General features: G+C 37.4%; 1 protein-coding gene across 1 annotated transcript in view; it reads right to left on the bottom strand.

Moving 5' to 3' along the window:
- LOC124132783 (pituitary homeobox x-like) overlaps nucleotides 1-27,764 on the bottom strand; it is a 66,444-nt gene extending 38,680 nt beyond the window's left edge. Inside the window, exon 1 of the mRNA XM_046496909.2 lies at nucleotides 27,536-27,764. Within this exon, the coding sequence (XP_046352865.2) occupies nucleotides 27,536-27,755 (220 nt within the window). The 5' untranslated portion in view covers nucleotides 27,756-27,764. The remainder of the gene's footprint in view (nucleotides 1-27,535) is intronic.
- Nucleotides 27,765-27,966: the final 202 nt, after the last annotated feature.

Raw genomic sequence — 27,966 nt, forward strand, 5'->3', positions numbered from 1 at the left:
AGAGGGTCATATTTGAAATTATCTTCTACATGTCTATCAAACAACTTTTGAAAACCTTACAAATGAGTGAGTATGGTTTTCCGCCGTTTTTAGAAATATTCCTGCAATATCACGGCGAAGGACACCAGAAATGGACTTCACACGTTGTAACCACATATGGAATCGAACCCGTGACGCGCGAACTCTAAGGCCATTAGGTTACCCACCGCCCCATCTTACAAATGATGTAATCCTGATCAAAGAAGATTAAATCTTCGTGGAAAGATCATGCTCGGTTGTACCTCAAAAGTTGTGGCATGTAGACACCAAAGGCTGGAGCTGCTGGAATATTGCTCAACATTAAACATTTTTCATCTGTACGTTTTTGTCTGAAATGAAGTCAAGTACACTTTTACTCAGAAATGTAAGAAACAACCTTGCTATTTGTTGAACATAAATTGGGCATAGGATGTCCGCTAACGAACTATGTCATACCAATCACTTGAAAGCCCAAATATTGACACCAAGTTGTTCCCAACAGGAAGTAATCATGTTCCAAAGGAGCGCATGCGCTTAGCATGGATACGTTAGGAAGCGTGGAGCCTCTACGCCATGCGCCCATTGTGGGACCTATCTGTACATAGTAAAGTATCCGCCTGGTCATAGTTAAGACAAGCAATGACAGTAATGTGCCTGTCTTGCATAGTCTACATATAGTCAGTGTTAGGCTGTGTGGGTATTAGGTTTAAGGGAAATACCTCTTGTGTTGATGCCCTAATTATGCCTGAAATATACACAAATACAGCATGTCCGTATTAAATATAACCCTAAACTCTGATAGCATACAATTGTATTTATCATTTTTGAAATAACAATACAAACATAGTTATAAAATTATGTTTTCCTTATACGAAATTGTAATCCACAGAAATCTGTAATTTTGTCATGCGCAATCATACACAGTGATAAGACAGTGTCACATTACAAGGCTATAGAATTCAATTTCAATAAACTGAACATGATCATTCTCAAAGAAATCGACACACGGTACGCAGCCTCATATATCAGTAGCCATTGCCAGCAAGCGTCTTCAGAAGACAGGAACTAAATAGTTACGTGTAGAAACAATCCCCAGTGTAAACAAGGATTTCGAGTGAATCTAACACATATGTCATGAACACAAACATAATAAACTTGCTGAAAATGAACCCCGAAATGAACCACGGGATAGGGTCTCTTTGAAAATTCTTTTGACAGCTTGTCGACAATCAAACTATAAAGAGCCACAAGCGAACAGACGTGCGCAGGCGGGGAGAGATATTTTCCCCGCTCATTTCTAAAGAAACTAAAAAAGAAACTAGCGTCCTTTTGATCCGAGTCAATGGCATCCCTTGCACTCTAGACAATAGGCTACTCGCGTGAGAATATATAGATTTATGTTCAACCGAGAAATGTATCTTGTTCAAAACATTCCAACGTCAACTTCAATGATCGTGTTGAACAAACATAGAGCCCGGCAGTCAGCCAATCTGAAGGAAGCATCAAAGTAGCTATCCTAAATGCATTTCATGTGCTACGGGCAAGGGCACAAGGGAAACACCTGGGGACTGCTCAAAGCGAGAGCTGCTTTGAAAAAGAAACACAAGTTACACACTGTGATGACAGCGTAGCTGATTACTGGGCTTTGTTGTTTACTAATGCAGATAAGTAAACATGAGGTAAAAAACTGGCCATGTAGCAGGGGAATAGCTCAAATAGAGAGGTTCGGAAGTTCAAAGAGCCACTCGCTGTAAACAGTTGAAGCAGCACATCAAAGGAGCTTAGGATCTCAAAAAATGTTCCTTAATCACAGGTGATCGCCACTAAAACAAATTTACCTTGCAGATCAAACATACAGTGTTGCGGTGGTAAACATGGCGTGCTGGGGGAGTGTTCCCCCTTCCTCACACTAGCTACACTACTGGCCTCAACAGCGAATTGTCTACGAGATGCCTCGAGTTGACAATTCCTCAAACCCCTTTTCACACTATCACGGACTATCCGGATTAGGCCCTTGATTCCTAACTTGGACGACTTAGAGGGGTCAGTGTTACTGTAGATGTACATTTGCCAGCCACTAAATTAAGTCCTAACATATTGGCCCACCCCTTTCCTTGTGAGCATGACCGGGCATAACCACTAAGTCGCATCAAACGAAGTACTGTAAATGATTTTCTCGTGTTAACAATAGGGAAACAGCGCGAGTCTAAGGTTGTGGGTCGGTAGCGATCTTGCCGCTGACATAGGAAAAACACGACTCTCTGAGAGATCGTGTCGTGGTAAAGGGAAACCATACAAGTTTATCTGATTAAAGAAAAGTAAGGGCACGGCTTAGATCATCCAGTTCGTGAGTGTTTCTGTAAATGTACGTGGTTTGTTTTGAAGGCTCTACAGAGTTGGACTCGTCTCTCAAGAAAAAGGCCGAGGAATCGACACGGATTATTTGCCTGTACAAATGGATTAATTTACTAATGCAATAAAATCGAACTCGGGGCGAAGCTTTTGGCCTAGCTTTACGTCTGACCGTTGTCTGTCTGTTGTTTCTGACGATTCGTCAAAGGAGAAGCCCCGCTTTCCTCACATGCCTTCATCGGCCTCTTGGGACAAGCACGGCCCGTTCGACTTTGCAAGCCAGGAACCCCACACACAGTGTCGTGCTCTTTTCCTTCCTCTACCTTCTGTTTCACGTGGGCCATTTGGTCTGGAGTTTTCCTAGTCTGAAGAAGGCTACTTTGTCTAATTACTCCCAAATCAAAGAGAAACCATTCCATTGGGCCTTGCCCAGTTCTTGTCCCGCGACTGTGTCGGGCGTGACCCTGTGAAACGCAGAAGAGCTAGGACGAGAAGAGAATCGCGTGTTTCTTTGCCGATACGGGGTGATTTCAGCTTTAATTAAACTCGGTTTCATGCGTCGTGGTATCACTTGACAATTATCTTTGATATTACACGGCCGATTGCAGATTAATCACTTATGCCATAAATGTACACAGATTTATTAAACACTGATAGGCGGCATATGCCAGGTTCTCTAGGTAGAGAGTCTCTTGATGAGATTACCACAGATGAGTCCAGTTTCCCCTAGTTCCATGTCAGAAAAATCCGTGTTATATGTCTTGATTATGGCATAATGATAAAATTAATAACATAAAATCCCATAATGCAGGTTTTTATGAAATAATATGAAATGTGCGTGAGGTACAGTTTCTGAATCTGTGATGCTGAGACACAGATGATAGATGTTTATGAAATTTGAGAACTACAAACTTATTGCTCATAATTGTGGAATACGGCACAGCCGAGTTATCCTATCATCTCCTGCCATAAGCCGTTACTATGTGCCCCTTGGGAATGGTATTGACAACGAAGTGAGCTGGTTTATCAAATATCAATGTCGTAAATAAAAATGAGCTTTGCAAGAGAAGAGACTGTCTCTATGTAGAAATAATCTAGACGTGAAATTGTGTTGGACGTGACAGCTAGTTGTATCCTTGTTCGCATTTTATAAGGAATTTGAAACACCATCTTTTGGTGCTGAAGAATTTATATACATACAGAGTTGAAGTGGAAACAAAAACCAATTTAGTCACAGACGTGACAGCGCAATGTTTCCTTGTTCGGATTTTAAAAGGAACACTATATTCAAGTACTTGAAAACAAGAGTTGAAGTGGAATTAAAAACAACCTTTAGTCACCTTTTGTATGTTTGTATGCATTCATACATAAAAAAACGTATATCCATATGTACTTATATGTTTATAGGAACATACCATAATAATTTACGACATATGCACATGTATCTTGATCACTAACCGTGAATGTTGTCAACCTCAAAATGTTATGTACATTTGAACCCAAAACTGAAATGGAAATAAATTGGTTCCTGTGTTTATGCAAATAAAACAGGTTTTACTAGGTAACTGATGTTGACAGGATAGCATACTATACATAAACATAAACATAAACGGATGCATTTATTTATGTACTTTCATTAACGCTTAATGGAAGGAGCAGGCATTCACATGATATAATAGTCGACGGTACATCCATGTGTAAAGTATGTTGCCTGATGTAATTTCTCATGCGTTCTATGATATATGCTCTCAGATGTGTCAGTTCTAACACTCAGTGTAATTCCTGTTCTGAAAACGATCGCCACATCGAATTCGTGGTGTTACAGTTGACAAGTGGTATGCATCGCGTTCAACAATTTTGCTTTGATGTCTATTCACAAACTGACCTACTTATTACCACACTACACTGATGATGTTCTAGAATTCTATTGAAATGCATACAGGAGAAGAGTAGAAATTAATTCTGAAGTCTACTTGAATATGGTTTAATTTCGAAAAAACCCTATGTTCTATGTTTTTTTTAAAGAAAGTTGTTGCATGTGGTATTTCTTAATATTATGACATTTATCATTATATAAATCATAGAGTATTATACTGCGGTCGACCATTAGCTACTACGTTTCTCCGCAAAAGTTGGATGTCCATATTTCAATGGATGTCCATCCACCGACGATATGTACGTGCATCTTTAATAACGTATATTCATTTAATGAGTGCACTTAGCTATGTAGAAGTGCAATCGTATAGAGAAGGTGTATTTATTTAATAGAAAAGTTTGGAAAAATGCTTCTTGTCACATAACACTTGATTATTTTATCGAATATTCAATCATTTTGAAAGTGTAAATATCTATACTCAGACGTCGGGCAAAATATCTGAATCATCATCTTATGTCTTGCTCTTCTGGCTTTATTTTCATTGCACGTAGTAGGGTCGACCTCAGATAGACTTTTCTGATCATTCCATCTATGCGGTCGAAGGTTACACCTCCAAATCCACGTAGAGAGTATTAAGTGCATTTAGTATAACCACTTAAAACAAAAGGTGAATATTCCCTCATCTGTTTAATTACGTTCTAACTTGCTGGAATCTGTGATTGTGTTGCGGAGATATCCTTCCCTTAACGCTAAGGGGGAATCATTTGGCGTCATGAACACCGGCTTATCTGTGGGATAGGGGGCCCGAAAGAAGGGATTAAGACCAACTCCAACTCCGCCATCGCTTCATTGTGCACAAACTTAGAGATCAACCTTGAGCTCTTAATAAAATGAAACTTGCTTAATGTAATGAGTTAACTCGGATGGCTCATACGGCATTCCGCTTCTGAAATGTAAGCGCACACACGAGCTTTGTAAGAAAAGCTCGAGTCTAGCTGCTTCAGACAGTTACTTTAGGTTTCATGTTTGGAATGGAATACCACACTCCATGTCGTATCATCAAGATGTGCGGAATAGGATTTTCCCATTTGATAACCTAAATATAGGCACTATCACAATGGTAGAAAATGCATGTTTTCGCCCTGTGTTTAATAACGTGATTGAAAGCGCAGTGCATAAAATTAGTTGTAAATCACTTCGTTAAACATGTGACACAGACAACCGGTTTGGGCTTCATATTATATGGTGATAAAACGTAAGAAAATATGATATTTGTACCGTGTGAAAAGGTGCATAAGTTGCTGCTGAGAGAAGTACCATTACAACAAAACATGTTGTGCTATAAACAAACAAAGGAAAAAACACTATATCCTGAAGGACATGAGCATGTGTGAACAAACTATGAACAAAATACTTTATTCTGAAGAAGGAACAACCCACCAACACAATCGGATAATTTAGTTATGATAACTGATCTACTTTCATAGCAGAAGCTGTTAATGAGTGAAGACTCCACATACCTGTATGGATGGTGTCTTAGAGCAAATATGTTTACAATTCGGTTTTGTTTTGAGGATAATACAAGGAATTTGCCATCGGGACATCAGATTAACCTTGTTGCAATAAACTAAGGCTATTTACGCGTGACAGATAGCGAAATAAGACAATTACATCTGAAATAACCAAGATGCTTTGACATCCAGGATTTTGTACTGAAACCCACGACTGACCGTTAGAACTACTGAAACGTTTAGAAAATCCTTCCAACAATAAAAGACCAGAAAAGATCTCTACCAAGTCTTTTACGAGGTTCTTAAATCTAAAATAACAGGAAATGCAACAGTGATTGAGGGTATGCGGGAAAAGGGCAAGAGACTTTAACTCGGAACCGATTTGTCCGGATCAGTCATCAAGACAACATTATCTTGAAAACGCTGGTCTTCATAGCGGAGACAGCTATGAAAAATGATAAATTCCAGAAAATTGGCTCAATATGATCCTTAAAACGTCATCAGTGTCAGACACACTGATCGATTGAATAATTGCAGCGTTTTAATTTTGGCTAGATCGAAAGAACACATTTCATTCCAAATCGTCGACCCACGAGGCGTAATTAGATCCATCTAAATTAAACATGATCGTCCCAGTGTGACGTAGGGAACTCTCGCGCACATCTCACGACTCGTGACTGACAAACTCCTTACACGTGCACTAGTGTAATCTACGTTAACATAACGTTGTTAAGGAGTCTAATGCGGAGTGTTAAGTTATTTGGGCATTTTATTAAATGATTTATTTTGCATTATTTGATGTTGAGATATTTGACGTGGAGAGGAATAGAGTATAGTGACAGCTTGATTCATCATTTCTGATTTAGATGTTGCACTTTATCCAATCAACCAGAAACGATTTAGTGCCATTGCAGACCTACAGTTAGAGTCACATGTCGCTAATTGCAACACTTTAATTCGTCAATAACAATAAAAATGCTTCTATCTTATTAAATCACAATGTGTCTTGAAGACATGTTCTTCAACAAAAAGTTTCAAATTCGCAGTCAATAAAGAAACCGAGAATTTGAAAGATGTAATTTCGTGCAGTTAGGAAAAAAATATATACTCATTGCACTATTTTTGGTTTGTAAAGAGTAGCTTGAAAACAGAAAGACATCGCATTTTATTTGCTATTATATCACAGTATTAACTACAGTATTCCACTGAATTGTCTTAATGCAACAATACCTATATTCCATTTTCGAGCTTTCTAACTGAAAATGTAATGCTCCATCTTCAAAGTCTGTCTTAGTGTTCATGCAATCTGTATCATATCATTTTGCCTTGGTACTCTCTTCATCCTAACTGATGCTCTTTTGTCACAGGAACCTCGATATATACACAAAATAATTACGGAATTGATAATCGCACTTCTCCTTAATTTGATCAAAGCCATCATTTACTAATTCAAATGAATCGGAATCAATCCTTTAAATTATGGAATACTTGAATTGAAATAGTTTAATAAGTAAATAACTGATTGTCTGTTTAGATATTATAAACACAATATTAAAAAATCGCATTTAAATACTACAGTATGCAACAACCTACCATTCCTATATAAACAATATGTAAAATTATGAAATTCAGTAATATACAACGGGAATCAAATTTGAAAATATTATATTTCATTCTATGACGTAAACCCAGTCTGAGAACACTTTCTTGATTGGAGACAAAACGTAATTTTATATGTTTATAATATCCAACTGTTTATGATTTTCGCGACGCACATTCGTCTTTCTTACCATATGAAGTCTGGTTTTGAGAAGAATATTTAATCGTGACCAAAATGTAACACTGTTAAGTTCTGGTACCACTGTCGTAAAAAAGAACCCGTCATAAAACAGGTTTATTATTACGTTTTTAATTTTTTTTATCATTACATAATTTTAAGGTATGATATTTTTTTGGCAATCCTTTATTCAATGGCTATATAATTATTTCATATTTCGTTAGGCTGATTAGCTTAAAATGTGTTCAATATCTAATCAATAACAACGTTTGCAAAATTACAACCATATATTACATAAATATGTCCAATATATCAAACAATATCCGAATATCAAAATTCCGATACATAAAAATAGTATGCAACACGCATAGGTATGATAGAGAAAACATATCGTTTTATCCTTGTTATCAATTACCATTTATATTTCCTTATTGTAATTCAGTGGTTCTAAGTAGACATGTAATAAATACATATTTATTTATACTATTCAATACTTGATAAATCAGCTGTGTAATTTGAACTCGAAAATTAGAAAATGAATGCAACCGTTGCGCTTTCACCTTACACGAATCGTCATTCTGCAAATAAACCATTTGCTAAAACTCTGATTAGAGATGGTATTTTGCACATATATTAACCATATACCTGTGAATGACAAGCCCCGTCCATAATACGTAATGTGCAATGTAATATTTAATGGATTAATAAATACCTCGATAAAACCAATTACTATTAAAAATAAATAAGAACATTGTTACGACACTGATGTTGATGTCCTTGTCCTGACTATAGGCAGAAAAGTTTACACACACACACACCAAGTTAAAATCGCTTCACCTTTCATACACGTTTCATTTAATTTCAAACTCCGGTCATCACTGCTGTTGCTGCATTTGTTTATCAGAAACATACCCAAATATAAGTGTAATAAAATAATGTCTATATGCAAAACATTTAATGCTTCTGCATAATGCATCATAGTAATTATATTTATATAAACTTGTTAGCAAAATGCATCGTAATTTTAATATGTTAAATCAGCTGCAAACTTGTTAAAACCAGTAAATCTTCTTGATTGAAGTTTCGACATGTGGTTTACATTTTAGCTGCACGTGATGGCATTATTCGCAGAAAAACATTGGCACCAACCGTGCCATTTATCGGGTCTTCCGGAATGGTCCTGGAGGTGTTTTAGGTGTTTGTACTGAGGTCCACACACCAAACCCCGACTGTCCCCACCCCCCATTTTTCTCGGACTGCTGGCGACTTCTTCCTTCCGATCAATATCATACCAACACGAGGTTCCGGAAAGTTAAATCTTCAGGGCAAAAACTTTTCTTCATCAAACGTTAAACGTTGAAGAGAGAATTTTCTGTTTCTACAACAGGAGAAGGGTCAACATTTTTACTGCGCATGTTTACTGTCAAACACTGCTAATGGCGCGTGCTCAACACTAGGGCTTATGTAAATGGAAAAAATACTGGCATAGTAATCCCTCCCGTCGATATAGTCCCTGATGAGTTGCAAGCCAATTTCCCGGCCTAATCACTAGACATTCATTTTCCCCGTCCACGCGTGCTGCGTTATCTTACGAAGGATTACAAGAGATCTCAGCCGACAAATATAATGACAAGCCAACGGAAACCAGCGCTTGCCTTCGCTTCTGTATGCATACATTGGTATTGGAAACTCACGAGTTCTTTTTGGGGCTCGAGTTGGCTTATAGTCGTTTTGGAAGGGATAAGGAAGTGATATCCGAGTCAGATCCGACTATAATTATAATTGAAATTAATGATATCAGAAACTGTTAATCGTAGCCAACTGTCTTAAAGAGGTATTTCTTCAAATCTCTTAAAAGGTAGATAAGAAAATTTGGGCTTTGGTGTATTAGGGAATGGATTGTGTTAAACACGATGGTAAGAGAATCTAGTCCAAACAATTGTTTTAAGCCTTCGTGGCTACCCGATGATAATGCTGCTATAGTCAAGTGTCTATATGATCTCGTTTAGAGCCGGGTAATCTTTGCGGACATACTTCAAACGATCTCGTTTTCCGACCCGAGATTTTGCGAGAACGGGGTCTATTTTTGTTATTGTTAGGCGATGGCTATTTAGGGGAATAGGATATTGTTCTTTTGGCACCAACTTCATAGGAATATATTTGCTAAAATGGAAGAGGTCACTTATAAACATATCCTAGTTTATGGGAGTGGTGTGTTTAAAGGGCATTAGTATTGTTGAAAGCTGCTAAGTTATTAATGACAAAATCATAACCTGTAAAGGAAGAGACTAAAAAGTTTAAAAGCAGATTATATGATAAATTCATGATAATATCTAGATCGTATTTCGGACCAACAAAATTAATGGTCGTCAGTATATAGTGCTATGAATTCGGGAAAAATAATTTTGCTTTACGAATATAGAATGACTAATTGCGCATTGCTTACATTTCAAACTTATAAACATTTCCTCTTTAAAACTTATAAACAATTATTCGAAGCTAAAAGTCTTTTGAAACTAATAATCACTGTCACTCAATTGACAAATTCAGATCTCGGGGTGGGCAAAACTGTATTTAAGTTAAATGAATAATGCAGTTAGGTTACACAAACTCTGATGTGACTTGATGTAAAGTTTCACAGACGCATATGATTCATCTGAACATTGTTGCATTACATTGTTACATTGAATGGCGAAATAAACCACTTATCTATATTTCCTGAGAATGTTGTATATGAACAACTGTTCTGTTCAATCCATTAGCAAAGTAACAGTTCACATTCTCATATTGGTTTAGCACAAAATAAACACTATATATTTTCATTATATTGCCTTGTGCGTCGGTAGTCTTTTAACAGATCATCTAATTACTATTATAAAATATGATATTAATAAGCCACAAATTCTAGTCTCGAGGTAACGTTTACAAATGACCTTCACATAAATATATAAGTTATGCTGAACAAATATTATTGAGTAGATTCCTAACTCAAACTGTTGATGAGAGTTATATAAAGTATCATCGGTGATGAATCCTACACAAAATTTTGTTTCATGTTGTAACTTTATACAGGCATATAGGCTTTATATAGGCATAAACATCACTGTACAGCAGTACGCTGTACACTATACACGCCGCGACCTCTGTGTAGTCAGGCAGGACTTAAGCCTAAAACACAGTTCTAATTTTGATAACAAAATATATAGAACAATGCCGCTGATGAGATCGTGGTTAGAAACGTGGATTCAGGAAAACTATACTTTTGTAAAATTCACACGTCTGAAAAAATATGAATCAGGAAATAAAAATCACAGAAGCCATTTTTCCTTTTGCGAGGAAACCTAAGTGCTTTAGACGCTCTTCCCAAACAGAATTGCCGAGGACACGATGTCCTAAGAGTGAGGACAATGTTTTTCCTCTACTGGAATCAAATGGTCTAAATGTTGAGCATACAAGAGTGACCAATGTATTGATGGAGCCAAAGTCCAGCGCCTGATCAAAGCGGGTCGTGGTACGCTCAAGTGATGACACGCGGCCTTCTAGACAAAATACCGATACTTTACGTTACAAAATACATTTCCCAAATAATTGCTCCAGAAATAAAGGAAATTATAAGATTTTTGACACCACGCCAGTCAATTCCAGGAACGACAGAAGTTAGAGTATTCTTTCACTGGACTAGCGATCGGATCGGCATGCAAGCTTGCCATGTATGTGCTCTTGTGTTTGTCCCTGTTCGTTCTGTTTACTGTGGGCTTGCCAAGGTATAGGCGGTATGTCAGGTAGAGATACACTACTTGGAGATTACAAGTTTTTCGCTTTGTAGCTCGCGACGAAAGTTCCTTTAAGTTGTCTTCAGTTATGTCCTTCATGTGGGGGCTCTTTGGTCGCCGAGCTTGTACAAATTTGAGCAGCCCCGAACCATTTGCTGAAGCCCAAGTTGGCTGGCTTCAGATATCTGCCTCTTGCAGGCCTGTCAACTGCCGTCCGATGGCGGATGACTACGACTAAACTGAACGCTTGCACAAGAAATATTTGGATGGTGTGTGTGTTCAGTCTGCTTCTCAATGTGTTTTGCCACATTAGCAGAGGTGTTTCAAATACTTGTCCAGGATTGGGGTGATAAAATGGATTTAATCTCCCGTGGACACGCTGCGTAAAGAGTCCTGCAGTCTGCTATTGTTTCCGTTACTGAGATACTTACTTATTTACCTAGGTAATTTTTCCTTCTAATAGGAGCTTATGAGCTTCTTGTTGGAAAGAGCGAGCAGTGTAGGCGAGTTTGCCGAAGACTAAGAAGGAATGTTTGTGAGTCCATGCAGATTTTCCAATTAAGCAAGCCGTTGTGGAACCGGCTTGTAGTTTACTTAGGATCTGTATGAAATGGTGTAGATCCACACTTCGGCGGCTTGGTGTTACATAATGAAATTACTCTAAACCGATCAATCTGAATGCGATGTTTGAACCTAAACCGCGCCGACGGTTAACCTGATAATACTATTTCAAATGTTTCAAAAGCAATTACTCGGGGTATTCCAAACACTAGATTACCCTGTCGCAAATTGAGTTAGAAACATTTCAAAAGCGTAGCTGGTTAGAATAAATGAAATATTTAAGATAGAAGAACAATTTTCATTTGAACAGAACTTTCTAAAAACGACCATAGCAACATTAGGAAGAAAGGAAATTCAACCTATAATGACATATTGAGTGCGATTTGTAAAATGGTAGAAGAAATAATTTACACTTTTGTCCATTTTAACCATTTGTGAGGGAGTTCCTTATCACAGAATTGGTAGAAGGTTAACGTCATGTATTGGAGGTTGTTCCTCTTCTCCCTCTAGGACAGATTTCTATGTTGAGAGAGGTTGTTGGAACTGTTAAGACAATTCGTAAAAGAACACCTTTTAAAAATATAACAACAAGCGACAAATACAAATACAAGTCTAAATAATCAGTATATTTAATATAGTCTAAATTGATCTATTAAATTGTGACTTTTGTTTGCAAAAAAAGCAGTTGTCAGGAAACCGATACCTTCCACATATTGGCGGCCCTCAGAAACAACACATATGTATCCATCTAACGTGAAACGAACTGTATGCCTTCCCATTCACATTAAATTATCAAAGAACTTTATTATGACCTAAATCATTGGTTCCCATGAGTGGTTTGTTTGGTAAAGAATATTTAACATTCTTGTTGTACGGTCGGCAAGATCAAAGGGTGGTCAAGGTATTTTGGTATCGACAACCTGCTCCCTCCTGTCACTTCAACCATGTTCACCTCTTTGTTGTGAAAATTCAAACGTCCGTATTGGCCAACTGTCAAAATTCTTGACCACTGTGACATCGTGTAGATAAATGTCATTGTGTGATATTTCCTGTATACAGCGAATGACGTCGGCTCGTAGTCGTTCCGCTCCCATCAGACGAAATGACTCGTTTTCAATGGTTTTCATTGCTATTCGTTTTCGAATACAATAAATTGGATTCATTAATCTTGTGTTTCTCTGTTTGTCGTGGCATTAAACCAACATCTAGTGTTGTGTTGGTATTTGCATCTTATATACATGTATGCGATGTCACGAACAGCATTACAATACATGGACAACCAGGAAGTTAATGGAATATGGATATGCATGTACAATCAAATCTTGCAAGTCCGGGAACCAACCTTCAGGACGATTACGTTGGTAACATTGGTTATATAAATAAAAGGTAATCATAACCATCATCAGAGTGGTTAAGTTAAATGTCACACATTGTTACACACAGTTAAGAGTGTTTGATGACATAAAATAAATTCAATATGCGGCCTTCAGGCCTATATTAAATTAATAAAAACAACACTGCATAAATACAGTCAGACATACGTATCCAATACTCGGGTCCGGGCTTGTGTAATCAGAACCATTTCAGTTTACAAACGGTACCTTCCGGATGAAGGGGGTTTCACAGTACCATGAACGGCATTACAAGTTGTATTCTAACACCAGACTTATAAGTATTAATGGTCTTTGAAGAATGTAATGAAATGGCGTATATGAATAATTACGTCATTTGTACGTTTATGACAATAATCACCTATCTGTGTCTGACATAAAGGATGTTTGTGTTTGGTCTTATCTTTGTTCATTTCTGTTTCATTCTGTCCCATTTTACTCAGCTAGATGCGATTTCAAGATATGAGCGATTTCATTGTATGGAATGTATAATGTACGATTTAGTAGCAAGCAAGGTGAGAAGCATGATTGTGGTGGTGAATGGAACTATTTATGATGTATATTTTGGTTATAAATCCTGTCATATGTTGACGACAAAGAGAAGCATTATTTTGAAAGACAAAGTCCATTGTCAATTATTAACAAGTTAATATCACGTGCTTTTCCGTTACTGTTATCCGTTATTTCTGGAAGTTCTTCTGACCATTCCAGAGATTAAGTGATAGCCCTCAAGTGGTCTCTTGATCCAAGTGTCTACTCTGGAAAGCTTTGAAGAGTTGAAACAACTGGACAATGCCTTCACATTCCGTTATTCTCTTTTCGGACATTCCTAGCTACACATGGATCTGAACAAGGTGCAAAGATGGGCTGGGGGTCTTTGACTTTATCTGGATTTAAGGATAACGGTATTTGGTGGACACTGGAATCGGTAGGATTTCAACAAATATGTTTGGCGCTTACAGTGGTAGAAACATGTACCCTTATTCCTTTAATCCTTGACGTTTCGTGATTACTGATGGGTGCCTTCTGCATAAAACTACATCAACTGTCATCTCAGTCTTAATAAGGCAAAAGCAAGATGAAGATACTGTTATTGCAGACAACATTGTTTGGACGTCTACTAATCGGGCTTACTTGGACGCTGTCAGTGATCCTTTTATACTATAATACATATGCTGATGTATTGGATTTTCGCCACCAAGAATAACCTCAGACGAATCTTGAATTGTAAACATACATTAGGTTAGCCATCGCATTCTATTGACTGTGTAAATAGGTCTTAGGCTTGGTGATCCCAAGTGGTTACATATAGGTATATTAACCTGACGCAATGCCACATTTATGTAGCATCGTTAAAAACAGTTGCTCGCTGAAGGCATACATATAGAAGAGATTCCATTCCATAGAATTTTGCATATAAACGCTTACGGATTCAACTTTCCCATGTTTGCGTATCAGGTATCAAATTGTATAAGGTGGTTGGGAATTTCTTAGTTAGCGAAGAAAGTTTCTTACTGAATTAAACGGGTTGTTCTCTCGCGGTAACCGATGTCTGTCTGGTGTAGAAAGACACGAAATGGCAATTTCTGAATGTTATATGATGATACATGTTGCATTAGCAAGTCTGATTTACTTTTGAAACATGTTAAATATAAAACAATATTTTCTATTTCTATTTAACTATATTGTTGTTTGCAGTTTTAATGACTATCTAATATCCCACCCCGGCCGTTAGATATTGTGCGTATGCATAATTGTCATGAGAAACGCAATTACACTTGTGAAACAGATATAAATGATGTCTTAATAATTATAATAATAATAATAATAATAATAATAATAATTACAAATACAGAAGCGGTTATGTTGTCTGCATGCGAATTGGGTAATCAATTCATGGTGAGGTGAAATTAGGTTAAACGTCGCGTTCATGATTATTGCGCGCGCGTGTGTGTGTGTGCATGTGTTTGTGTGTGTGTGCGTGCGTGTGCGTGTGAGTGTGTGTGTGTGTGTGTGTGTGTGTGTGTGTGTGTGTGTGTATGCGTGTTTGTGCTTGTACTAGTCCGGACTAATACGATTTTATAGCGCTAGCCCGCTGAGATACCACCCTGCAGTTTAACGTGAATACCCCAAATCAGACACAGTATACTGACTCCGAGACGACAAGTCCTTTGTTAGCCGAGCGTCAGGCAGGGTAACAACAAGTACCACCTTTTAACAACGTACTTTGGTATGACGCGGCCGAGGATCGAACCTCGACCTTCCGACTAGACCACTAGACCATATCATTTCAAGACCAAAATGGACATGTCACACTACGCATTACCACAGATAGGCAATATGCCACAGATATGATAGTCCACGGATATGATTACAACTGAATATATCAGCCTTACATAAAACATATATGTGTATAATCATCATGATAGCGTACATGTAATCATATGAAACAGTCAATATCGCTCATGTATGTACATAGCAGGAAGACGAAGAGAACTGTGGAAGCTATTGGTGATGGTAAGCGATAAAGCTACAGACCGTGAAGTCAGAGTAAGTGCAGCTTTATTAGGAATCAAGTCGGTAACATGCTGAATCTGGAGGAACCGTTTTTTATTGCCAAAGTCGCATGCTGATACTGAATAGGAGTAATTGCCCTATTGGACTCTGTATTGGAACGTATCATCAACAACTCTGCAGTCGGCTTAATTGTAAAGTCTGAGTGAGGGTTTGTATCCTGTTGGGGGCTACTATTAAATCTTACACCGGTAGAAAGAATTGAATCGAATTGGAAATTCTTAGCCGAACATCACACATTGAGAAGGTGAACTTGTCAAAAGATTAAGTGACGAATGGAATTTAGCCGGAAGATTAATTCTCTTACCAGAGGGCGTTCTACGACAATTTCCGGTTCCGCTCCAGGGGACTTAACTAATATTTGATTAAAAGCAGCTTGTTGAATATAAAACACGCATCACGCCAATGTGTGACAGGGATTCTCGATGTGCCGTTATATGAATTGCTTCCTATGAGAGGGAAAATGAAAAGTCTAATCAGAAAATATTCTATTTTGAGCAAGCATCATTATCAGACAATAGATGTCAAGCACCGAAGTCACCCTGGTGTTAATTACTGTCGGTCAGGGGGAGATAACTGCTACACTATCATGCCGCTTGACTCATATGATACATCAGTGGAGAAAAAAAAACTAAATCCGCAATCTTATGTTGATAACATAAAAAAGGTTAACTTTATAACACTGTCCTATTTCGTGGCCTTCTAAATGTGTTACGGTTTAAACCAATTGAAGAATGGTTTAAACTACTTTAAAATTTATAAACTACACACGAACTATTTCTTAAATGAATTTAAGTATTAATTTGAAAAAATCAATACATATTGTTATCTAAAATTTCAATTGAAACATCTCTTATGCTAGATTTAGGTAGCCTATAAAAATGAAATTCAATAGCTTACAGCCTCTATGGTTTAATATGTGAAGATGATTACGATAGCCCCGATCTTCTAGAAAACCCCTTCATCGTGACCTGCGTCTCATGTTCTTAGGTTCGGTTCAGAGGGCCTTGCGATCAGTTTGAAGCTATTGTCGAATTAACATAATTTACTATAAATTGTTATACAACGTCCCTTCTTAATTCAGATATGAGAGATAGTTCGTCTTGGTAACCGGCTTTGAGATTTTAATCGCACCAATATTTCTTGAAGATTGGACATTCATTACAAGGTCCTGTCTTTCCCAAATCCTCCAGCACAAAGCCTAGTTCGGAGCTGTCAAGTTCTGGCGGAATAGCCTCGCTTCTGATGGGGAACCTGTTTCTTACATGACAGCCTCGTCCCTAACGTTGGCAGAGGCAAGGAGCGCATTTAGATGCAAATGAGCGATTGTGATTTCCTCTCTTCGTAATCTGCCGCGAAGAGTAAAATGGAAGGTTCAGGGGTTGCTTGCCCCGTCAATAGATCATTAAATCCTTGGAACGCTAGAATAGGCTACAAAGTTTATTTCAATTTGCACCGACATACAAGCTAATGAAGCAGGTGACAGCAATACTGTCCCCGAAGACTCTCACGCCCGAGACATATTGCACGTAACGTGTAGTCGAAACAACGTCTTCTTGTATCTGACACAAATGCGCCATATATCATAATTAATACCAAACTGGCTAACGCCAACGTCCCTAGGGGCCCCTATAGCCGCCCGTTTGCTCACTGAAAGTCCCTCGTGAATCGTATTTAAGATATCACGGACCAGATTTATAGTATCGCCATTTCAGAATCAACGATCCCATCGTCAGTTGAAGGAGGAAGGAAAGTGATGTCCCCTCGTCAAATAACTTCCGATGAGGGATGGTTTTGAGGTTAAACAGCTTTATACCGGAGGTTGCGAAGGTGATAGCTCTGAGGAAATTGAGACACGCAACAAAATTAGCTTTAATATCTCCGATTTCCTCAAGCGTGTAACGGTATTTTGTCATTTTCTAAAATGCCTTAATAAACGTACGTATCAAACTGTGATGTGTTATTTCTACAGCGCAAGAAGATTAATCGTTTCCTCTTAACCGTAGCGCTGCTTCCAGATTCAAGACAATATGCCTATCTCAAGATCAGACGCAATTTGCAGCTCCCTTTAATCATTGGAAAACATACAAATACAATCGCTACTGATTTACTGTAAATTCGGAGGCAACTTTCAATTTTTTGAAAACTCATACATGAAAGTAAGCAGAACATTCAGAAACGGTGCACTTAAGTGGAGGCCAATTACTTTTTAAGTATGAAAAAATAACACACATTGTATCATTTAGCAAAACCATTTAAAAAGAGGACATACAGTTAGTATCACAACACCGAACCGCCAGGTCTCTTGTGATTGGGAAATGCTAGACACGTCCAGACAGGAACATGTTCATAATAGTATTGGATACGCCATTGTTAACTGTCTGTATAGGAAAATATTATCGGAATCATCATACCATACAATCTCATGTTTAGAATATACTTCTGACGCCATTACTAAGATCTGGTGTCACAAATGTTCAAAGAATCTCGATGGGTGCCTGACATTAACGGATTTTGACAAAGGATGAAAACGCATATTGTGTGGATCTCTGTTGATGGTTGTGAGATCCACTGCCTTTACTGTGTACAATAACATGCTTGTTGGTTTAGTACCACACACAGTATCGAGCTATCTGCAACTACACGGGCAACTGAAACATCATCTTCCGTTTCAGCTGTGGGAGAAAAACTGACTAAAACACCTAAATGGTCATAACGTCAAAGTGAAAGAGAAATGGTGGTATTATATTTCTTAAAACAAATAAATATATGCGTCCTATGCCAAAGCCAACCCATTCTGTCTGATTTATTCATTACCTACATCCATTACCTAAATGAATAGTATATATGCATTACGAAAGCTATGAATTTTTTTAATGTTATCACAGAAATTTTGATTTCCAGTAACGTACAGTTCAGTCACTTTAAGTTTCCCAAACTTCTGAAACTGTATTTTATATTGCCGTTAACGAGGTAGTCAGAATGCATAGCCTCTCGTATAGGCTTATCCTTAGCGAGAAATTGCTTATTTTATGGAGGCCCGGGCTTGAACTCATTGCATAGCCTCAGCACGTAAGTCGTCTTAGGAGGTCCATCCTATTCTTTCGGAGTCTGCTGCAGATCCCTTGCCTCAGTCTTGTTTGAAGTCAAGTTGTATAGAAATAATCCCTCGTGACATATTGCATTAATTGGATTAACACTCGTCAACAAATATCATGGTGGATCTTAACAAGTAGTAGTATGGTGCATGGAAGCGTCAGCACTACACGCGCGGGTACCAGAGAGAGAGAGAGAGAGAGAAAGAGAGAGAGAGAGAGAGAGAGAGAGAGAGAGAGAGAGAGAGCCATTGTTCATGAATATACGGAAACAAATAAGGTCCTGCATATTGTTGTTTGGCTTCCCCTATTATAGAAATGAGTTGTATGTCTAAGAATTGCCCAAGACATAATTTGTCGCTTATTAAATGTACTTAATAGGATAAAGATAATCGCAATTTGTCAAACATGTATAACTGAAACAATGAAAATATAGGTTTAGTAAAATGTTATTGCTTCGACCATTTTAACGCAACTTCATAATATAATATTCATCTATCTCTACCCAACCTTATCATTGAAAATACATCCCTTTCTTTGAAATTCCAAATATTATTTCTATAGTTCAAATAATTCCATATGGCAACAAAATATGATCCCAATCTAATACTTAACGCACAAATCTAAATGAAATAATGCCACCATTATTCAACCTAAATCTGGCGAAACTTGTTCCTGCATATTACAAGATTGTCTTGTCTTTGTTTCAATCTTGGGTCGATTCAGTATCTATTTCAAAGAGTGTATCATGTCAATTGCATCTCTCGGTGCTTGTTAAGGCAATAAGAGAGGAGATTAGCGGGGACTAGGGGTCAGTATGATTGCTCACGTAGCGCACTCTGCTCACGTAGAGGGACCACGGGGACACAGCATTAATCTCCCCCAACCATCTGTATACCGTTATTACAACGCTGTTCAGACAAGCTGGGCTCGCTACTCCGTATCATTTCAACTAGCTATTTGAGTCACGAAATTAACAAAAACTCCCGTTAATGTCGTTTTAAGATCGTTTGTTAAATTATAATTGTTTAAATCTGTACAGTTCCGAAAACTTCATTTTTTTCATAACTGATTGATATATGCAGATTGTTTTGGCGTTAAAGTCGGGATTTTGTCGTTGTAGTTTCTCCCTTATATCTATTGTTTTTGAATAAACGGATAAAATATTAATGTTCACGATTAGTTGACGTCATATTTGTAGGGTGCTCTCAACATACTATGTCTATACTATTGTAAGCATATACTTATTACAAGTGTAGAAATGGAATTCGTTTGTTTCATTGAAATTGTGTCAATATAACAATATTGTTAAAAGGAATTTCGTTTGCGTAATAATTGTTAAATGCTTGTAACTAATGTGTATGGCATAAATGCTGGTGGACATTATTCCTCACATGTTTCATTTCGATAAAATAAACGGCGGCGTCAGTTTGTTTTCTGAATAACTGCAATATACCTTCTAAATTACAGCCACTTCTATTACGATTTGTAACTATATTAATTAAACTAGAGCATACTGGTGAATCACATCATCCCTCTCGCAGATATTTCGTTAAAATTTGAACTTATAAGAATATATTCTTGTTATTAAGAGATACAACAACAGAAAATGACATGTATATAAGATTTAATTCTATAATAAAAATTAAATTCATATTTTAATCTCGATAACATGAAACTGAATTCAAAATATACTGCCGAGCAAAAGAAATTATACTCTTGAAAATTGAATTTTACCAAAATTTACAAAGGTTATCAAAACGTTACTTGGCTGAAATCAGTCGCCGAAACACTGCCAATTTAAGGTCGTACCCGTATCAAATACCTCACCATCGAATAACCATTTCTTCTTTGTTCCATTTGTAGCCAACAATAGGTGTATACTTTGTTTTCCCGGCAGTCTATTCAGCAATTATTATATATGTACATAGTTGAACTGGGTGACGTGGTTTTATTATGTATTCTTTTATGAAATATTATATTTATCTCAAGTTATAAATTAATATTTCACTCGAGTGTTTTGTTTTAAAAAATCCAATATATTTCAAATGTTTTCAAATGATTTGTGACTAACTGATTGCAGCTGTGAATAGATTGTACGGATAAACATAAAAATAATGAACTTTGTTACAATTATTTCATAACCCGATTTTATAATCTGAATGTAGTCACATGCCGGAACTATTGTTTAGCTTACCGCCATGACGTTATGGTTACCAGATCACGAAGATCATAACGGATATACATTATAACTTCAAGATATGTCTTTTCTTTTCAAATTACATGTTATATCCAAAGTTCGATTTCTGTACATATGTGATCACTGTCAATATTTCAAAGTTCCTTGTTACTCAATGCTCAGCAGTATTTGCACATAGGCCCCTTGCGATAACAGTGGGCATAATTTGATAACATATCTAGTCAACAAAAAATAGCTTGTTTGCCACGATAACCTGGTGTTTGGGTTATCAGTTAACTGTGATGAACATTAAGAAAGTCTGGAATGCTACTTGGCTGTGGTCGTCTCCCCACCCTCTATGCCATGTACATGCGAAGGCTAAACGGGGCCTGTATATAACGTTATAATCCCTGAACAAACTAAAACTTCATTCCTGCTTCACAATCCATGTAATGATTTTTTAGAGTGGCGATTCGCAAACAGAGGACATAGGGCGGTTGTGTGTTGACTGTAATAAAACAATATTGTATAGCAAGTTGGGCTGTATCGCGTGTTGACTTTTTCTCATTGCTATAAGATCTAGTCAACAAACGACTGTGGGTATAGTTTGCGCAACGCCCAATATTTGCCGTGTGATCCTTCGGTCGAAGCTTAATTAGGTTTGAATTAAGATTTCAACCCCATATGTTAGATATTTTCGCACATCACTAGATCAGCGTGGAGTATAACGTGCCGCGTGCGCCTGCCGTGTGGGGTGAATACCTCCTTGAGACTAACGGTTCGTATTGTCCGGAGCCTGTGTTAGATACAAAGCCTCGCCTGTGTGGGTGGGGGAGGGGTCGGACGCAATCTGAGGGGGACAGGTGTCCCGCATAGACCGAACCAAAAAATGGGCGCCCTTCCTGCACAGTCCTGGAGAATATTAACTCACCCCTTGTTTTAGAATGAGAACGTGAGGTGGAAGGAAGATCTTTTCGAGGGTCTAAAGTAGTTTGCAACGAACCTTGAAGCCAACACAACAACGAAGTTAAGATTTGGGGGGCGGCTGTGAGTTTTTAACCCTTGTGTTACTAAATAGATTAATTTCTTTGCCACTTGAGTAATATGTGTCCACAAGTCGTCTAATGATTCACGTGCGCGCACATAGAAGTGTTTGCACTATACAGTAGCGACCATCCAGAGAGGCCTCTATTGATAAAGGCGTGATTTTCCTCCCATTGTAGAACTCTCTATTTATGGAGGAGATTTATGCCGTCTCGTGCGGCGTCAAAACATAACTACTTCCGTTTCATATAGCAGGAACAACGTGCGGCAAACACGGTTACAATACCACCGCCTTAGACATAAAACAAGCAACGTTCAAACAGAACTGTATCATAACATGATTACTCGGTCTTTTGATTCGTGCAAAAAACAAACAAGAGCAACAAAGACAAGCCAGTACATTGTTTACCTAGAGAGTGTAGCCATGCTTCTCTGAGACAATTTACGATCAGAAGTCAACGTGAGTTGTTCATCTCTCTCCATTGGGAGCCTCAGCTAGCTTGACAAGCTAGGTAAAATCTTAACAGGGCTGCATTGGCGCCAAACTAGGGATTTTCTTGTCTTTGAACTGTCAGGAGAATGTGCCAGTACATCGTCAGCTTTGGACATAGGAGCGCACAGGCATACTTTGAAGTTGCAATGCTACGATTGTTGAACATTTTCTTCAGAAGAATTATATTTTGATACCACCCCCACGAAATGTCTACCATCCCGGGAATGTCATGAGTTCCAAAAACGGTATTGTTGCGGGAATAATTTGAAGTTGTAAAGATGGCATTGTAAAGATGAATTAGGGCTGATAAATACTTGTATGGATGGGCCTGCGAGAATTATACTACACAGTAAGAACTAGTTTGAGAGGTCCATGTGTACTGTTTCACCTCATATTATGCCTAATAAAATGTAAGTAAAACAGGTAAAACAGCGCATTGTACAAGGACGCAGACACACAAAGTTGAAAGTCGATCCAAGTATACATTAAAATCGATAAAATAACATATACAACATATCTCGTTTAAGGTACAAGACGATACCTATTAATATGCAATGTGTCGAGTCTTCCTTATCATTTTATTGAAAATGAGCAATTCGTAATATTTCCTTCTTCACAATCATAACGTCGAATTTACAGTATAATTAGATCACATTAAAAAGTTTACAAAGTAGTATGCACTTGAGTCATAGAAAACGATTGGTGACAGGTCTGAGTATAGCATGCAACGCTCGTTTCATTCAATCTGGTATTGGCAATATCATTACGCCGTCCTATTCACAATACAAGTACATCTAGCTGAATGACTATGGGACGGATGTACGTCCAGCTTATTGTGTCTCTATTGGCGTGACATTCGTCTTGTCCAGAATACGAATAATCATAATGGAAGGATTATACCCCTCAACGCGTCATGTCAAGAGTGGATCTTCATTTTTACAAAACTCAATCTGGCCTGCCTTTTTCCGTTTTTCGCTCTCAAACTCTTCATTCAGAAACACATTATTATTTTATGGTAACACCAACTTTATGAAAGTCATTTCAAGACTGTCTTTTTAGCTAGCCGAGCCATCTGAGAGACTCACAATAGTGCCATTGTTAGTGATAGAAGGGGACATCACTCTATTCGGACGCCTCGTCCCTTGGGACCAGAGCACAGCCATTTTGAAATCATAAATCAAGGATGAGTCCAATCCATGTCACATTCCCCGTTTTATCTTCCGACTATCTTTCTCTAAATAATTGTATAAAGAGTGCCTCCTATTAGGCCTAATTTGCATTGCCACCTTATCGTGATAGAATTTTTATCACTTTTCATAAATCTGCCGTGGCCATTTTGTTGCGACATCGTTGAATGGGGGCATGGTAGATAGCATCTCCATCTGGTACTGAAGCTGGACACATGTCAGTTCAGTGCATGTCGCAGACAAAGTCATGGATCAACTACCAATAATTGGTCACAGGGCACGTACAAATACATACAGACATTTCCAGATGGATGTGCTCGTCTCGCATGGTGTGGTGGTGACAATACAGTAACGAGCAAACATAATCAACCTATCGTTGGATTCATGTCGCAATTTGATTTATATGTGTGATATGTTAAACTAGTTTGTCCTTTTCGTTTGTACAAAGCAAACACAATTACTTAACACAATTACGGATTCATCCGACCTAAAAATATTGACTGATGTTGATTCATTCTTTGATCTATATTGTTAATGCATGTTTGCAGCTTCCATGTTGTTTTGATTAATTATGACCCCCAAAATGATAAGTAAGAGTTATAAACAAACATGGACATTGGATATTCATCGTTTCAATTTGACTCAATTTCTTGTCAAGAGTCACTGATATGTCATATACCACACCAACGATATAAAGAAAACCCGATTCTTTCATATTACTATAGTTAATTTGTTATGCCATGACAGATCAACCAAAATAATATGAAAGAATCGGGAGTTCTTTAACTTCTTTTCAGAAGTATATGTAAGAAAGCAGTAATTAATGCACGTTCACTCCTTAGATCATACAGTGGCATGCATATAATTATACATTATGTCTCTGGGTATAATAAATGTAAGTCGATGCTTATTAACCTCATATCTGTCACAACCAAGTGGCATTTGGGGCGTAACGTTCTCATGTAGACACTTAATTAGAAATAACAGTCACGTAAAGTAGCAAGTGGTTTTTGTGTATGCATCATCTAGATGCCAATCATTGTCACCTTGCGGGTACTACTTAAATATAATTTCAAGGTCTTAATTTCTCAAAAGGGTATTAATCTCCAAGATAACAATAATCAGGAGGACGTCTGAGATATAGCTGAATGATCTCGACGAATGTATGTTGTAAATGTCGAGTTTGTGAAGTAACCGTTTGTGGGGTATGTAAGATTCTAGAATGACGCCAAGTGCGTACTTTGTGATATCCTTGTACTCATGTATCTATATTTAATTAACTCAAGGTATTTAACACATCATCATTGTGGATAATATAACAAACTTATACGCAAAATACATCAAATCCTGAAGATTATTATTCATATTGGAAACTAGAGATCTTAAATTTATATTTGTTTTTTTTCTGTCGGAAATATAAACACAAAGACTCTTCCGCTACCACTATGTGGTCTCCTGTTGAAACATCACAGAAGCTTAAAATTGTGTTATTTTCGTATAGTTTAAATTTGAATATTAAGGTATAAAAATACTAATTAATGGTAATAATATTTTAAAGTATTATCCGTCTATTACACTTATAACAATATATTAAAAACGGAGCGGCAATCAAAACGTATTTCATTCTTAAACCTTTTTTGAGTCTTTTGCCATAATTAGAACAATTTTTAAACAAATGCTGGCAACAGTAGTCACTTAAATGTCACATGGACTTGAAATACCGATTCACCCTAAAACATGCATTACCGAATACACAAACATCAGTCTTTCATCACGAAACAGTCAATATTTGACCCTGAATATAATATTCCTCTGAATGTAATTATGAAAATACTCCAAAATATATCCTTTGTATATACACATTATAAAGAATTTAGATAAAATGATAAATATCATTAAAATGTCATTTTTAAAAATAGGCTTTAAGTAGTATCCTAATATCAGGGACATATCAAATTTGGAGAACTGATAATGGTGCTAATAATAAGATTGGCAATACTCCTCTTTGTGGTGAGAGCATTTAACGTCTCAGATGTCTCACACAAACGTTAAATGACAGATTGTCATACCCCCTAATTTTGGACGCAGTTAATTAAGCGTTTGCAATATTACAGATGCTAGTTTCACCCTTACCTAACAGGGGCGGGAGATTTAGTTCTGGTGTTTGACTCCCAATCATATCATTTACAGAGGCTAATTAGAAGTTAATCAAGTAGGCAACCCTTGCAGTTGATTAAATCTGTTTACATTCTGAGTGGGAACAATAGCCATCTTGGACGCTATTACCATGAGATACATACGGGGTTGTTATGCCTGTGTCTGTAAGGAAATGGAGTACAAATGTACATTTCCATGAGGTTCAATCTGTTCAGAATCATGGTTTGGTATTTATAACACAAGTGTTACTTAATACACAAGAACGTCTATTGGCAATAGCTGAGTTTTTGAAAATGTGTAGTAGTCCTACACAGCTGTATGTTGGTATTCAGACAGAGTTTTTTCCACTGGGTATTTATAGCTTTTCGTGCGAAATAATATAATATAATTATTGATGTCATTGCATGATGCATATTTGTTTACTTACTTCCAATGAACTATCGGCAGATACGCTGAGGATAATTCATAATAAATTTCAGTAATAAACAGTAAATGGTATCATAACACTTTGTACTCTTTTTTGCGCAATAAGCAGCTTTCACAGTATTGTTAGTTATGTAAATACTGTGGAGAAAAATAAATATTAAACATGTATTCAGATTCAGTTTCTTTCTGAAAGCAATACACCATGTCTTTTCAAGGACCAGCAACTTCTACATCATTGCTTGATTACATGTCAAATGGATAATTTTACTCTGAAACTACCGGAATATACAGAACCAATCTGTACCCAAAGTAAACAAGTAAACAAATGATAAGACAGTTAATGCGCTTTTCACTCCTCAAAAAGAAGAGTACTAAACGAATAACGAATTAATTATGATTATGATCTTTTGATCATAATGATCATCAAGTTTCTGTTCTGTCCACGTTATTCCGTCTCTCTATGGTATAATTACATTTCTTGTCTCTCTGTATATTATATACAGTGTGCTAACCGCGTTGAAACAAAACATTTATGACATTTCCTGAACGATCCATTCGAAACAGAGTTATCACTTCCGCGCTTTCGATATTTGTTTTATTGTCTTTTCGTTTTTCTAAGATATTTAACATGATTTAATACAGACACGTGCTGTCCCTTGTTTGCATTGCAACCGTTGATTACACAGAAGACAAATTGGTGGCTCTCGTGATTTTATTACAAACCAAAGTGTGATATCACCTTCACTCTAAGCATACTACAAGACCTATCCATGTTTAGCCACCATGCAATGTTAAACGGAACACAATGTAATATATATTCATGTACATAAACCATCACCACTGAAATGTATTGTATACCATGAGTGTAATCTTTGTAGTAAAAGTAGTTAAATGATGACTTGAATATCAGCTTCATTTTTTACAATGTAATTCTGTCTCTGTTGCAGGATCTCCGCTCCTGTGGATGTCCCGTCTAAAGCCGGTAGTGGTTAAGAGGAAACACGCCACAAATGGCACTATGTCATGCTAACAGGAACACCACTATTCTGAAATGATATTACTCATTGAGCAGTCACGCCGTTCCTTGAGGACGCCGTCAGGTGAAACAACTAATTTCTTACCTGAAAAGGTAGCTTCGCTTCCAAACGCCATTTTTTCGTCTTTGGCTTTTTTGTGGTGAAAGGACGGCATTGTGTCGTCAGGAGCAATAGTGACGCAATCAGCAGACGACACTCCGGCACGCGCTTCTTCAATTGTCGTCTGCCCTGCTTGCAACTGTGTCGTCTGGTCGTCTCGCGAGCCTCGCCCCAATACGGAGAAGTGATGCAAAGTTCCGTCCATTTCTATAGTCTGCAAAGACACAGAATTAAGTCGTTGATTAAATAACGAGTATTCCTAATTAATGATTTAGGCTTGGAGTCTATTGAAGGCAAACTGATCTTAGAGGGACTTCAGATAGAATGCGACGGAAGCTCTATCAGTATATCAATCGCCTATGGAGAGACTACAGCAAAACTCTTCCCAAAGTCTGCTGATCATTTTAGATTTACTC

This window comes from Haliotis rufescens, unplaced genomic scaffold (genome assembly GCF_023055435.1).
Source record: "Haliotis rufescens isolate VD_foot unplaced genomic scaffold, xgHalRufe1.0.p SCAF_11, whole genome shotgun sequence".
Lineage (NCBI taxonomy): Eukaryota > Metazoa > Mollusca > Gastropoda > Lepetellida > Haliotidae > Haliotis > Haliotis rufescens.